Below are 15742 nucleotides of genomic sequence, written 5' to 3'. Positions count from 1 at the left end.
GAGCAGAGGATGACCCCCTCCCTGCCTCACCACAGCCTCCTTTCAGGGAGATGTAGAGAGCAATAAGATCTCCCTGATCCTCCCCTGGATTGAACCTGAACCATCCCAGTTCCCTCAGCCACTCCTTGTAAGACTTGTGCTCCAGACCCCCTCACAGCTCTATTGCCCTTCTCTGGGCATACTCCAGGACCTCAGTGTCTTTCTAGCAATGAGCACAGTACAGCAGGTGCAGCCTCACCTGAACTGAGTACCGAGAGTCACCTCCCTGCTCCTGCAGTCTATTCTGTGTCTGATACAAGGCAGGATGTCCTTGGTCTTCTTGGCCACCTGTGCACACTGCTGGCTCACATTCCACAGGCTGTCTGCAAACCACCCCAGCTCCTTTTCCTCTGTGCAGCGTTTGAGTCGCTCTGCTCTGAGCCTGTAGCGATGCTTGGCCTTTTTTGTAACCAGAATGTGGAACTCTGCACTTGGTCCAAAGGGTGGATACATTCAGCTGGCTCTTTAATAGACTATCTTACAAGGCTTCCTTTTTCAGTCCCAAGTAGGTCTTGCTATTGGAGATAATCCCATCTGTATAAGCAGATGTAAAGCCCAAGAAGAATGGAATGTAGTGAAACATTAAAATAGAGTATTGTTTTTGCTATTGTGCTTGGACAATAGTGGAGAAAACATTTGTTTCTATAGTTGTTTGTTAATGATATTAAGGAAAGTTTTATCTTTACGCAGAAAAATTGGAAGAGAAGATTAAAGAGACAATTAAAGAACCTACAGAGGAACCTTTACCAATGGAGACAGAGGAAGAAGAGCCAAAGGAAGAACCTATGAAAGAACTTATAAAGGAGGTAAAAGACCTTGCAACCAAATAGTATCGTCATTTTAGTTCCTACATCCTGCAGGGCTGGATGCATCTGTAGACCAGGCATTATTGACAGGAAACATGGTTAGTAATCTGAGTTCTTCAATTTCTGGGGTGATGTTGAAAGCCTTTTTTATTTTTGCCCTTATAACTTTTTTTTTTTTTTAGCAGAAAAAAAGACAACTTTAAAAGAAAAAATAGGCTTAAGTTTCAAAATTAGACTTAAGTTTCAAAATTAAGACTTAAGTTACAAAATTAATATGAACATAGCAAAAAAAGTTAATCCGATTGCACAGACATAATCATCTTTTGCTCTTCTTAGAGTGTTCGCAAAAACAAAATTTTTCCTTTAAAATCCTTAAATTGCAATTTCTTTGTTTCTTTACTGCTTTGAAACAGAACTTACATTTTTTCCATGTGCTGTATCCAGTCTGTTGAATTTGTTAGGAAAGCATTTGCCAGCAGATAGTCACTGCTTACGCTACAGTAAAAAAAAACAGCTTTTTTTTCTTTCTAGAAAGGCATTTTGTCATGCTGAGAAAGCACAGGTTTTGAAGATGCCCAGGTGCATTGAGTGAAAATAAATGAAATAAATGTTTTTATATTGATTTCTGTGGATTTGTATATACGTTTCTTAGCAAAAACGCAGAATTTAATGATTATTTTTGCTACCCCATGTGCTGTTTACTTTTGAGGTAGCAGCTGGTTTGTTTCTTTCTATTACAAAGGTCATTGCGGACTTTGGTCTGTTTCGTGCTCCACGTCTTTGATTCAAATAAGTAAATTTTAGGAACAAATACATATTTCTTTGCCCCTGCAATTTAGTCCTTGATGAACCGTGTGAAGGATTTGTGTAGATCTGGAAAAATATTTAAGTAATGTTTCACTGAAGTCTTAAGTGAAGCAAACACTTGGAGGTTTTCTAGATTGAGTTTTTGGAGCAGCACTTACAGTCTGTGTGAAGAAATTCCAGTGCTTTTGTTTGAAGTGTGGTTGAAGTGGAATTGTGAGCTGGTGATTAGCACTGCTTCAAAATACAATGGCTTGTTTAAAACAAGTAAATTACACTGTAATAAACAAGTAATTGCCTAGCTGTCACTGCCTAAATCCTGTAACTTGATTTTGTTCTTTGTTTGTTTCTTTGCTTTGTTTTTATTTTGAGGAGCCAAAAGAGGAAGAAATGACTGAAGAAGAAAAAGCAGCTCAGAAAGCCAAGCCAGTTGCAACCACCCCTATTCCAGGAACCCCGTGGTAGGTACTGATTTTTCCCTACAGCCTGCAACTGGAGAACTGAAACATCACAAGGAATGTTGCTGGATAGGTAGAACAAGTAATAGTTCATGAAGCAGACTTCTATATAGTATAGTCTGTATCTCACACTGACTGCAGTCTTCAGCCCTCTGAGATGCCTTACTTGTACAGATTCCATACCCCGCTCCCCTTCATCTGCTGCTGATTCCTCCTGATCTGGAATGAAATTCTGGATCCCCAAAATTGTTTACTACTTCTGCCCTTATGCTCTGGGGAAGGGACGGGTGCAGCTGCTGACCAAAACAACCCAATTTTATTCATGTGGAATAGATACTCATATGGCAATGTGAACATGATATAACAAGATAAAACAAGACATTTTGTTTTCTGTTAAACTTGTAGGTGTGTGGTGTGGACTGGTGATGAGCGTGTTTTCTTCTATAACCCTACCACACGTCTTTCTATGTGGGACAGACCAGATGACCTTATTGGAAGAGCTGATGTAGACAAAATTATTCAAGAACCTCCTCACAAAAAAGGAATGGAAGAAGGGAAAAAACTTAGTAAGAACATTCTTCTCACCTGCCTTTAAAAGCCCGAATATAATTTATCATTTATTTTGTGTTTTATTTCCAAAATGAGTAATGTCTAAACAAGTGAGAGAAGTGTAGGCAGATAAAAAAAAATAAAAATAAATGCATATAGCTTTGGAGTTTCTTTAGGAAAGAGGGTGGGAATGCAAGAACATCAGCTGCAGTACAGTTTGAAAACAGCTGCCAAGAGCAGAGAATGTGCAAGAGGCTTCTCCGTTGAGACATCTTTCTGGTATGAGTTCTGGTAGATGGTCCTGGGATGAATGTGGGCTTGGTAGTTGGAGGAAAGCTTAGTGTAAGTACATGACCAGGAGATCCAGATGTGCTTTGTTAGGCTGTTTAGTCTGAGTTCTTCCCTGGAAATAAGGGGTCAGTGTTTGCCATTTTAAACACAAAGCTTGCCCTAAGTCCATTAGTCCCACCAGTGCATTCTGCTGGTATTTTTCTGGAAGCAACTAAAACCACCTCTTCCTTTACCACAATGCAGTACTGCACATATTGTCCATCCTCTGTTTTTGCACAATACTTCGTATATGAGTAACCAAAGATAAAAATCTGAAGTGGTACTGAAATCTCTTACAGTCAGAGAAGAACACGAATCTACAGAAGAAGCAAATGAGGATGAGCCAATTAAAATTAAAAAACGCAAGTAAGTTTGGAGTTGGTTGTTTATCTTGCTTATGAGTATCTGCACAAAGTCCAGCCGTCTGGATTTTCATAGCAATTATATCTGTAAGATTAGTTTTCACTCTGTTATGGTAGTTTAAATGTTCTATTTACATTTTCACACTGTTTTGTGTAATGGAAGCGATAGGCATTATTTAGTCGGAGTTACTCCAACATGCTATTTTAAAAACAGTTTCCCAGTTTTGTTATTTTGTGTGATCATAAAGTTGTTCATAGTTTGTGAGTTTGTGTTTGGAGCTGAGCGCTTTTGCTCATAGTAAATAGAAATCAACAGATTGTACATTCCTTTCCAGAGATATTTTGATGGATAAATATATCAATTCTATTACGACATGTTCTGCTGTAATCATTGTAAGGTATTCTTAATTTGAATTCACTCCCATAGTCTTTTTCACAGAGCCTCATGGTCTTGAACAGGGGATGGGAGAATTAGTGCAGCTAACCTAAAATCTATTGCACATCTGGCAAAGGCCATTGAACACTGCCAGAATGTGTTAAGTTCTTAGACTCGTTTGTTGGCACTGAAGTTGTTGAGAAATATCTTGGTTGCTTGAACTCTTTCAGTATGAAAGCATTCCTATCCAAGTGTCAAAGAATAGTCATGACTTGTAAGCCTGTCCTTCTGAATTAGCCTGAGCTATCTGTTGGGGCCTGGTATCATTCAACCTCTGACCTGCTGGGCTGACTTACTACTTCTCAGGACATACTGAATGTTTAATTATTTTTTTTTTCCCAGGAAGGATGATAACAAAGATATTGATTCAGAGAAGGAGGCTGCGATGGAAGCTGAAATTAAAGCTGCTCGAGAGAGAGCCATCGTCCCTCTGGAGGCTCGGATGAAACAATTCAAGGACATGCTTCTAGAAAGAGGGGTTAGGGAAATAAGCATGTGTGTGAATGAGTGACTGAGTGGAGGGGTGAGAGGAAGATTCAGGCAGAAATCTTAATTCTTAGTCAGTTCAGGACCGACAGCATCTTATGCAAGGAAAACAATTTCACTGTTCTTCCAATTCATGGTTGTGTTTGGTACAAGAGCCTATATTTCACTGAATGTTAAAATCAGCAACATTTTGATTTCTAAATAGGCGAAATTGAACAGTTTCAAGATGGAGGTGAGTGGGGAGGAGAGAGGGAAAAAAAAATCCAAGTTAAGTAAGCATAAAATTGAAAGATGCCAGTGAAAATAAGTAAGAAGTGGACACTTAATGTTTTGGGAGGTGTTCCTACATGGGAAAATCAGTAAGTTCCAGTAAGTAGTAAAATTACATTGAAAAGCAGTGAATAGTCTGTACGTCCTTATCCTTAAATGGGAGACTTTCTATTTTTAGTTAACTAAATTGGAAATGTCCTTTGTACTAGTCAGTCTGATTTATCTATCAGAACGATTAGAATATAAATTCAGTTTTTCTGGAAGTTAACTACATGCGATGGTGGTTCCTACTGCCACTGAACTTTATTTAGTTTCAACAATTAAATTTTTTGGGTTTACTGTAATAAATCTTTCCTAAGTTTAACTTGAGCCTGTTTAAGTTGGAGTCTCTTGTACCAGAGCTGTTTAAAAATCATAACACTTAGATCCAGGGCCTGCTCTATACTTTATCTGAGAACATAAAATCTCAGGACTGACTTCTTAGTTTTCTTTTAATGTCACTCAGCAGTGGTTATTTTAATGAGTGATTAAGTGTGTGTTATTATTTAAAGTTCTCAGAGCTAATTAGTGTTGCAGTTTGCTCTGGCTGCCCCCCACAGCTCATCATCTATTAGTGATGAAAATTTCACCGGGAGTTTGTCCCTGTCTTTTCATGTCCTATATTTTTTAAGCAAAAGTGTACAACCTTTGTATACATTTAAGAGAAGTTAACCATAAGTTAAAGTCTGACTTGATTTTTAATTAAAGGTCTCTGCTTTTTCAACGTGGGAGAAAGAACTGCACAAGATAGTTTTTGATCCTCGTTATTTACTTCTCAACCCTAAAGAGAGAAAACAGGTAAAGAAGTTAAATTCACTCTCCTTCCAGCTGCTGTGGGTGTTACCTAAATCCTCAATTTTTTTTTTCTCTATGCAAGCCTTCCTGTGTAATCAGTGTTGCAAGGAATTTTTGTTATGATTAGGGTTTGTCTTGAAATTGAAAAAGCCAAAAAGGAAGTTAATTGATAGTTCTGCTGTTTCAAGATACAGTATTTTAATGCAGTAAAGCTTGTATGCATACAGACACTTGAAACAACCTGAATGAAATGGTCAGAATCTTCAGCATCTTCTCAAACTACTGGAGTGATGATTAATGCAGTTGAAAAAATAATAGTAAAAAAAACTCAAAAAAAAACCCCCAACACTTTTCAGTTCTTAAGCAATTGTCCACTCAGGAAGCTTTGAATGGATGAAAACTCAAAAACACCAGGAGTGTCTGCTTGCTTAAAACAGATTACTCAGTAAAATGTTAACATTAACATGTAAGGAACTGTTCACTGCTCTCAGATCACACGTTCAGTATTTTGGGGTTCAGTATACTGGAGTAATTCACATATTCAAATACAATGCATTTGTAACCATTCTTTCTGCCTTGTCTTTATTGGTTCCGTGGTGGGAGGAAAGGGACCAAGGGAGACAGAAAGAAGTGGATTTCCCCCCCCCCCCACCTTTCCTAGAGCTGATGTGGCTGCAGGTTTTTATGTTGTATGTTATTTCTACAGGTGTTTGATCAGTATGTAAAAACCCGAGCAGAAGAAGAGCGCAAGGAGAAGAAAAATAAAATAATGCAGGCCAAGGAGGATTTCAAGAAAATGATGGAAGAATCAAAGATTAATCCGAGGTAGGAACTTCTGTCGTTCATGTTCATAAGCACTGTAAGAATCAAGTATTTTTGTGGTGGCAGGTAGATTAACTTCATCAACCTCTTTCAGAGTGTTCAAAGAGGAGAAAAATGAGGTATTAAAACTTTTTTTTTGCCTACTTGGCACTCAGTCTATAAAATAATAGAGCTTTATTGTGTTTTATGTGTTTTCTGCCATTTTGAAGAAGTTCCCACAATGTTCTCTGGAATGTGAGTTTTTAAGATCCACCAGAGTTGTTCTTTAGTAACCCTGTTTCCTAAGAATACTTGTAGTCTCTGAGAAGTGTTAGGGAAGATTTGTCAGTTTGAGAATTTGAAAGGACATTTTTTTGTTTAAAAGTGTGTTAATAAAAATGTGACACAATGTTTTGATTGCTTTAATATGGAAATTGTTACTTACCCTTCCCGCCTAGGCCAGCATGCAGTGGTAATGGTGAAATAATAACAGTAAATGTACTAACGTTCAAGATTATATTGCTAGAAATATTTGTTTCACACCTTTCTCTCATACAGTTCATGAAATAGGTGCTTATGTCAGCAGGTGAGCGTTCTCTTTCAGCATCTCCTGGCTTACTTGGCATTAATTCTTTTACAGTGAAGTAACTGCTTGTTTGTTTTGCTTCAATTTAATTATGTTAGTGATCGGCGTTGGAAATTGATGGAACCCAGTGTTTAATGCAGTAAAATTCTTACATGGCTTCAAGTCTTGATTAACAGCTCTTACTTAAATCACCAGTCTGCTCATTTAACAAGGGCAGACATTTCAGTAGTATAGGGAGAGCAGAGTTGTGAGAATATTTTAAGAAGAAATGGATCATTGAGTTCAACATAGATGTAGTCCATAGATTAACACCAGAGGTTCTTGATAGCTTTAGTGTTCTCAGCTTCCAAGTTACCTGCAGTTTGTCATGTTGGGACTGATTCTTACCTAATTACGGATTGGGGTGGGAAAGAGGATTCTGACTGAAAGACTGTCTTATTTAATCTTATCCTTTGTCTTCTGGTTTCAGTGTTTGTCTAAAGATATTGCTGTACCTCTGTGAGCGTCAGACTACTTTTAATCATCTCAGTCCAACATGCTCAAGAGTTTGTGTTCCACTTAAGCAGCTCTTGCTCTTCAATATAGCTGTACATTCATTTTCTAATCTTTTTGAATAAGCTACCAAATTCTCTTCTTGTTTCAATTTACCCTACAGCAACAGTAGGCTGGATTTTCCAAGTCTAATTATTTCCATGCTGTGATGAAAACATTCGTATGATTCTAAGTGTCTCACGTATTCTTGGGGCCAGATTTGCATCAGAGCTTGGAAAAAGCAGAATAGTGTTTTTTTTTGAGGTAAGTGGCAGTACTATATCTACTGCACAGATAGGAATCTGGCCCTGGAGGTGAGAGAACTGTCAGGAAAATGCTATGGGGATACTGGGTTGAAAGCCCAGTACTGCTGCAACTGCCCATATTGTTTGAAGTATTTTCAACTCCATGTGTTTTAAGATAAGGCTATACAGGGAAGGTTTTGGTAGCCAGTTTTATATTGTGACTAACACAATAAGATGATTTCCGTGGTAAACTCTTAGCATGGTTTGGCTGCAAGTGAATGCATGCAAAGTTTTCAATTTCACAGCTGTGAAATTCCTGGACAGGACTGGTGTCTGAACTGCCTAACCACAAGAAAGACAACTTATAGTCAGCTGAGTTTTCATTTCCTCTTCTTGGTTGTGTTGTAATTTCTCTTCCTACACCTACCACCTGCATGTTCTGCAGGTAGCTCTGTTAAACCAAAACAACAACAAACCTACATCTTACAAGTGTCTAACATGAGCGTGCCTACACTGGATTCTGTTCTGTGATTCATTTATCAAGCATCTCTATAGTGAGAACATAGGATGGTTTTTCTTTTTTCTTTTTCTTTTTTTTTCATTGTGTTCTGGCATGTCTAGCAGCAGAGGAAATGTTTCTCTGCTGAACCTGCTTCCCAGCAAAGACAGCTCTGCCACATTAGTTCACTTGCCATTTTGTTGCAGAACTACTTTTAGTGAATTTGCAGCCAAGCATGCTAAAGACTCGAGATTCAAGGCAATTGAAAAGATGAAAGATCGAGAGGCCTTGTTTAATGAGTTTATCACAGCAGCAAGAAAGAAGGAAAAAGAAGATTCGAAGACCAGGGGTGAGAAGGTAAGGTGAATTTTTTTTAGCTCAGAGGTGTGAGTGATGCGAGCCTGAGTGAGATGGGTCAGAACTAGGGCTTGCTTTGTAGCATGCCTTGTCTGGGACTCGGTCCTTCCCTTTCTGTAGATGTTTTACAATGTAAGCACTTCACAGATGTCTCTTTGGTCTTTCTAAACTAACTGCTTTTAAGTTTGCAGGTATACTGACTGAGCGTGTTGAGCTCATATTTGTGATGCTGAGCTTACTTAGAAGAACATTTTAAGATATTGTCCAGAGGCACTGAAAGGAACACAGTTCTTGTACTGCTTGGCTGGGAGACACAGAACCAGCCATTACCTCTCTGCTCTGTTAGTGAAGGCAGAAAGATCTTTGAATTCTCTGCAGGCTGCTCCAAGTAAATTTCAAACAGCTTCTATATTTTCTTTCCATTTAAAGCTAGCACTTCAGTGACTTTTAATCTATCAGTGAATATATCTTATGTATAAACTGCTGCTTATTAGAATTAAAGGTCAGCTATTAAAGATTAATGAATTCCAAATGTCATCTGACTGTAGTGTCAATAGTCAAGAGCAGGCTTTCATAGAATCAAAGAAAGGTTTGGGCTGGAAGGGGCCTTTAAGATCACCCAGTCCCAACCCCCTGCTGTATGCAGGGACACCTCTAGCCCAGTTTGTTCACAGCCCCATCCAGCCTGGCCTTCAGCGCTTTCAGGGATGGGGCATCCACAGCATCACTGGGCAACCTGTTCCAGTGTCTCACTACCCTGACAGGAATGAACTTGTTCGTAATATCTAGTCTAAATCTGCCCTCTTCCAGCTTAAAGCCGTTTCCACCCATCCTGTTGCTACATGCCCTTATAAAAAGTCCCTCCCCAGCTTTCTTGTAGGCCTCTTCAGGTCCTGGAAGTGCTCCTCAGAGCCTTCTGTTCTCCAGGCTGAACAGCCCCAGCTCTCTCAGCCTGTCCTCGTGCTCCAGCCTTCTGATCATAATCATAGCTCTCCTCTGGACCTGCTCCAACATCTCCGTGTCCTTGTGTTGGGGCTCCAGAACTGGATGCAGCACTGCAGGTGGGGTTTCATGAGAGCAGAGCAGAGGGGTAGAATCGCCTCACTTCCCTTGGTGTGCTCTCAGTGCTAGGAGAGCAGTTGACTGGAGGTGCTGTTGGGTGTTACCAAGATGTGCAGTCTCTGTGTGGTGTGTGAGTGGAGAAAAATAACCTCTAAAGCCTGATCGTTTTTGACATTTTAAAGTCTTCAGTGTTTATTTTGTAGCATAAAGTTAATGTATGTTTCACTAAGAATACTTGCAGAAGGTAAAAATGCTGAACAGCACATTAGATTTGAATACAGTTTACTTGTTCAATAAGTTTTGTTTTGTTTTTTTCCTTAATCTAGGTACTCTGATCTTTTTTTCCCAAATGTTGCCTTATTGCCGATGTCTTCTATTAATGTGCATCAGCAGAGCTGATGTATTTCAAAACTAGAATTGTACATACTGTGTGGAGCTTTAAAGCATTCTTGCAGCTTAGTGAAGTTGAAAGCCTAAGAAAAGTAAACTGTTGTATTGTTGCATGATTGTTCTTACGTTAAAGTTAAAAGAAGAGAGACTGTGTTTGTTTGCTTTTGAAATAATGATATTTTTTTTTTCTCCAAAAGCCTTTTGTAACCATTTTATGTATTCTGTTTTATAACAAGTGGATAGACTTTACAGTTATGTGCTGTGCGGCCTGTCAATCAGTTCAGTCTGACAGCTGTCAATCACTGACACGCAAATATTATGGGATTCCCTAGTGAGGAAAGAATTGGTATCTCTGTGTGGTGACTTTAGCCTCCCGCAGCTCCGGTACTTTACATTTTTTTAGTTTATTTCCTTGTGAAGTGATGAGAGTTGTACCTGCAATGTGTTAACTGCCAAAAAACATAGACCTCTAAATACACCTGAAATCGTTTCGGTCTTATTTTCCTTTGATTTTGAAAGTGTTTTAAAAACAAAGAAAATTTAAAGCATTGAACTTGAAGCTTTCTCAGTCTGCTTTAAAAGTCCAAAATCTCTATTTAAGGAGGATCCGCTTTACAGAAATCTTTAATGTAAGGGTTTGTGGCTGTCCAGTGTTTTGATTTTTACTGTAAGTTGTGGCTCAGCGACTGCTGATGGGTTGGTGGGTTTTCAGCTGCTGCTCATGTCAGTGAGCAGGATCCAAGCACACACTACACAGAGAGGAGCGAGTGCTGTGAGCTGGAGGTTAAGGATGTGTGGGAGCAGGCAGGGAGCAGATCCTGGTGCTGTGCTGGGCATTGGGATGCTGCTGCATGGCTCTATGGTGCTGTGCTGTGGCCATCAGTGCCAGTAATGGTTCCCCTTGGGTGGTGTTTGTCAGGCTAGTTATATTTGTTATATGCTTACGTATACTGAACTTCAAATCAAACAGCTGCAATCCGAAAAGGCTGTTCTTTGGTGAGACGTTTTGAAGTTTTAATTAAAATGCAAACCACAGTCCTTGTGCTGTAGATGCTGCAGATGAAGGGTAGTTCTGGCTGAAGTTAAACCCACACTTTGAGAGTCATTCATGTTTCTTAAGGAATTGGCTCTATGCTTCCTTTCTCCTGCAGCCATTGCTTACTGAGCATCAGTGCTGGGGGGGGCTGGGGGCAGTGCTGGGAGCACAGTGCTGCTGGGTGGGATGCTGCCCTGCAGGTTTTGTTAGGCTTTAGGTTTGTATTGCACTGCTGTGGAAGCAATTCCTGCAGTGCTGTGTGCTCTGAGATTTGTTTGCTTTTTTTCCATGGAATATACCCATCACACGTTACTTGTGCAGAGTGCTTCTGGTTAAGCTCTGAGAGGCCCTTACTTTATAGACTTCTGTAGTACGATCTGGGCACTGTTTGATTTTTGACATATATCTAATGCCATGGCTTAGAAAGCTTCATATTTTTATACTGCATGCATGTTTAAAGATGTTTTGAAACAACATTCTTTATCTTAAAATGAATAAATTGCTTGCTTAGCATTTTGTTCAGCTTCGTTAAGCAAAATGATAGTGTTATAGATACAGAGTAACTCCTGCGGGCTCTAACCAGCTATTCTCTAATCTCTGCTTACTATCTGAACCTTTCTGAGATAGTAAAGAAAACAAGTCTATGCATCCTTTTATGTTTATGTATTAATATTGTGAAGAGTTTAAGTTATCCCTGCATCAGCCTGCAGAATGTTGTTCTGAGCTTTGTTTCATTCTCATGTGCTATAACCAATCACTGTTAGAACAGCAGCCTGGCGGTTCTCTGGGGATGCAGAGTGGGTTCACCTCCTTTGTGTTCCAGAGCTGCTTTTGGTGACTTTTCTTTTTCAAATGGATGAGGAGAGGTGATTAGGAGCACAAATTGAATGGCCAGTCCTTAACTAATTTTTTAGTGATGTACCAAGACCAAGGACTTCATTCCATAGGCCAGCAAGGCTTGGGATGCTACGAAGGCCGTGTGCCAGTCTGTCCATTCACTGGCTCCAGGTTGTTCAGGGAGTGAGACTAACAGGTCCCTTGCTTCTGTTCTCAGACGTGGGGTCTTAAATGCCAAACCAGACTAATGTAGCATCAAGTGTTGGAAATAAAAAGGAACAGTTGTCTAAGATGCGTGTCAGGAATGAGGGGAATCATCAACCCCAGAAAACAGGGCTGTAATAAGGCACAGGAGCTGTGACTCTTGTGGCTGCTGATCCTGGGAGTTTTGAGTGAAAATCATTTGTTAGCTTTTGTCTGAAGATTTAAACAAGCAAATAACAAAAACAAAAAAGCAGAACAGAAATCCAGCAGGACTGGTGCTCTGCCAGCCCTTCATAGTGCTCTCATATGGGCAGACTGTTGACATCCCATTTAAAATTGAAAATCTAGACTAAAACTTTTTCTTATTTGCATATCCATCTCTTAATGTAATTCACTTAATTACTGGGATATGTGTTTATTTCTTTATTGGTTAGATCCATCTTAAGTTTCTGCTGCTTATGAGCAGATCCAAGTGTTTAGCTCTGTTTATTGTATACTTGGAATACAAATCCTTAAATACGCAATTTATTTAGAGCCCTATTTAAATCTGCATAGCTTCTGTGCTATTGATAGAAAAATCATACAATATAGAATCAGTAGCTTGTTATTTTGATATGCACAAGCTCAAGTAATAAGCTGAAATTGAAGAAATAAAATCTGCACTGGTGAATCATTCTTTAATGATTATAGTTCATCTTAGATATTGCAGATCTTCCTGATGTATTTGCTTTAGTAAAATTTCCCCAAAGAGGAAGCGAATTTTAGATGTGTGAGGTCTAAATTCAGAATCTTGGTAGTTTTAATGGTTTTTCTAAATTAAAATGGTATGTAATGTTAGTGTACTTCCCTTAATGGAGGTAAGTTCATTTCTTTTTTTGTAAGAGCAAACTGCTGCGTGTCAAAGTCTCTTTCTCAAGTGTTGTCTTTCTGTTATTGTCTGTAAAATAGATCAAAATGGACTTCTTTGAACTACTGGCTAACCACCACCTGGACAGTCAGTCTCGCTGGAGCAAAGTGAAGGACAAAGTAGAGACTGACCCTCGTTACAAAGCTGTGGATAGCTCCTCACAGAGGGAAGACCTTTTCAAACAGTACATTGAAAAAATAGCTAAGGTATGTGTGTGACATTTGGAAGAGTAACTTTGCGAGACCCTCTGGTTATGTTGCTAATAATGTGTGAAGGAACTAACTGTAAGATGGACTCGTGCTTTTTTTTCCCACGCTTAAGAAAACTCTGTTCTGTGGTTATTTGTAGAAGTACCCTGGAATGATCATGTAAGTCTTAGATGAGCTGTCCATGGAAGTGCTGCTGCAGTATCCATGGTGTGTGCACGCCTGCACACATACATACACAGGTGAATTTACACAGCAGAACAGAAAAAACAGAGACTCCTATAAGGTCACTTGCTATAAAACTTCAGAACATGCAGACATCACACTGATTTCTCTGAACCAGAATGGTACTTTCCTGTTCTGTGGTTTTCATATCAGCTGAACTTTCAGGATTATATATAGGTGGTTTGTATGCAGCTCCTTCACTGGATCCTTTCTCTTCTAGGAGATTAATGGTGGAGCAGGTAAAAGTTGGCTAAAGATAGTTGTAGTGCTTCACTCAGCCATTATTCACAGTCAGGAAATGCCCAGTATAGTTGTTCTGAGATGAGAACAAGTCTGTGTTGTAAGCAGAATTCTTTCCCCTTTGTAGCCCCTACAGCAGTTCAGCAGTTCTTGAAGCAAACTTTTGTAACCTTTTAGATCTTACATCACTTTGAAGTATTTTGTTCCGAGATGCTTTTGGTTTGATGGTCCTTTCATTGGCTTACCTGCCTAATGAAAGCATGAAAGATGTCACATTGTTCTTATGGAGGAAAAACTTCTATTCTTACATTCCAGAATTTAGATTCTGAAAAGGAAAAGGAGCTGGAAAGACAAGCTCGCATTGAAGCAAGTTTGCGTGAAAGAGAAAGAGAAGTGCAGAAAGCTCGTTCAGAGCAAACCAAGGAGATCGACAGGGAACGTGAGCAGCACAAACGGGAAGAAGCTATACAGAACTTCAAGGCACTGCTGTCTGACATGGTAAGGCACAAATAGGTTCTCTACTCTGCCATTCGCTCCAGGAGCTTGGCAGTGCAAGTTGATGTGCTACTTCAAAAAGCACTTTGGCATTTGTAATTAAGTTCATATAGAAATATAATTGTCTTAATCTTCTTTACAAGAGAATATTCTTCCAGGTCAGTGTGATTTCTCCTCCTGTGTGTGAAGTAATGCACGGTGCTTCTCTTTGCTGCTGCGTGGTTAGTGTTTCTAATGGGAAAGTTGATATTGTCTCTTCATTTTTTTGGAAGAGCTTAAATTTTTAATTTGAGCTGTAGTTTAAAACAAGGGATAGAAAAAAGCTACATATTACCTAACAGTTTTCAGTGAACCCTAGAAAAGAATATTGACAAAGATAGTCATCCTTCTGCCCAGGTGCGCTCCTCGGATGTGTCGTGGTCTGATACGAGAAGGACCCTGCGCAAAGATCACCGGTGGGAGTCTGGATCCTTGCTGGAAAGGGAAGAGAAAGAGAAGCTCTTTAATGAACACATCGAAGCACTTACCAAAAAGAAGAGAGAACATTTTAGGCAACTTCTGGATGAAACTTCAGCGGTAAGAGTACATGTGCTCCGATGTGAGATCTTTGCAGGTTCACGGGGAGTTAGAATTTTCAGTTTTCTGTCATGAGTTAAGTTTTGTTTGGCTTAATTTCCCATTTGCTTCACCACTCTTTTCTCTATAAGAAAGATGTACTTGTTTATCTTGAGTACTGTTTCAGTTTAACATACTGTTCATTTACATTTAAACTTCTAATCAGTGATTTTTTTTTTATCTCCTGCAGGATGTTACCTTTCTTCAGTATTCAGTTGCTTGATATTCTTTTCCATATGGCATCTTGCTCTTTCAAATATCCTGTGTGTTTCTCTCAAGAGCAGTAAATGATCTGTTGTCTGTCTCGGTGTTCTGTTTTAAATCATGCTTGTTAATCTGAACTTCTGTGCCATGCTCAGGGAACCCACCATCTTCTCAGTGTGCTGTGGGGTTCGAGTGAGTCTTCATCTTTTAAAGTTGTGTACAAACTTCAGTCAGCTTCCTTTCACCCTACAGCTTGTAGCATTTTAAGGCATTGGTTGAAAGCCCTTAGAACAGCAGGCAGATCTTAGTGTGATGGAAAGGTAATATCTCACAGCATATATCCATAGATACATTCTGAAAAAAGACCTTAGAATGTAAATGATGATTGTGAGCACGTTGATTTGAAAGTGTCTGAAGGAAGTTAAATGACATCATCTAATAAGAAATACAAGTACAGGAATAGGAATGATAAAACCCAACGCTTGGATACAGCAGTGATTTTGTTATTGTGCTTTGGAGGTGGTTACTTTCAGATGTGGTAATATTTACATTCCACGTTCGTAGAATATATTTCTTTTTCTTGCAGTTTTAACTGTTTTTGCTTCTTTTGAAAGATAACTTTAACGTCGACATGGAAAGAAGTAAAAAAAATCATTAAAGAAGATCCGAGGTGCATTAAATTTTCTTCAAGTGACCGGGTAAGGGGTTTGCATGACTGTTGTTCGCCTTCCCTGTGGTGCAGGATACAGAGCAAGAGAATCAGGGACTGCTGGAATGATGCCTGCTTTATGAGAACGTTAATATTCTTTTTTAATTAAGAAATGCAAAAAGTAAACAAAAATATGTTCATCGTGTAACTTAAATTGTTATATATGTTGAATATATATGCTCAGTATGTTGAATCGCATGAAGTACTTTACCTGCATTC

At 39.1% G+C, this 15742-nt stretch overlaps 1 protein-coding gene across 8 annotated transcripts in view; it reads left to right on the top strand.

Moving 5' to 3' along the window:
* Positions 1-15742, top strand: part of TCERG1 (transcription elongation regulator 1) — a 29422-nt gene that overhangs the window by 11831 nt on the left and 1849 nt on the right. For 3 of the 8 annotated variants that reach the window (XM_015875486.3, XM_015875485.3, XM_015875483.3), the window contains 12 exons: positions 730-845; positions 2022-2110; positions 2513-2673; positions 3286-3352; positions 4127-4262; positions 5288-5377; positions 6081-6199; positions 8243-8393; positions 12871-13035; positions 13816-13998; positions 14392-14571; positions 15429-15512. In XM_015875486.3, coding sequence (XP_015730972.2) covers positions 730-845; positions 2022-2110; positions 2513-2673; positions 3286-3352; positions 4127-4262; positions 5288-5377; positions 6081-6199; positions 8243-8393; positions 12871-13035; positions 13816-13998; positions 14392-14571; positions 15429-15512 — 1541 coding nt within the window. Of the gene's footprint in view, positions 1-729; positions 944-2021; positions 2111-2512; positions 2674-3285; positions 3353-4126; positions 4263-5287; positions 5378-6080; positions 6200-7416; positions 7557-8242; positions 8394-10081; positions 10230-12870; positions 13036-13815; positions 13999-14391; positions 14572-15428; positions 15513-15742 lie in introns of those variants that run through there. The other 5 variants (XM_085519073.1, XM_015875484.3, XR_014935567.1 and 2 more) reach the window with 4 other exon arrangements.

The sequence above is a fragment of the Coturnix japonica genome, chromosome 18, assembly GCF_054131305.1.
Source record: "Coturnix japonica strain WE chromosome 18, WE-NBRP24, whole genome shotgun sequence".
Lineage (NCBI taxonomy): Eukaryota > Metazoa > Chordata > Aves > Galliformes > Phasianidae > Coturnix > Coturnix japonica.
This window is presented reverse-complemented; position numbering and strand designations above follow the sequence as displayed.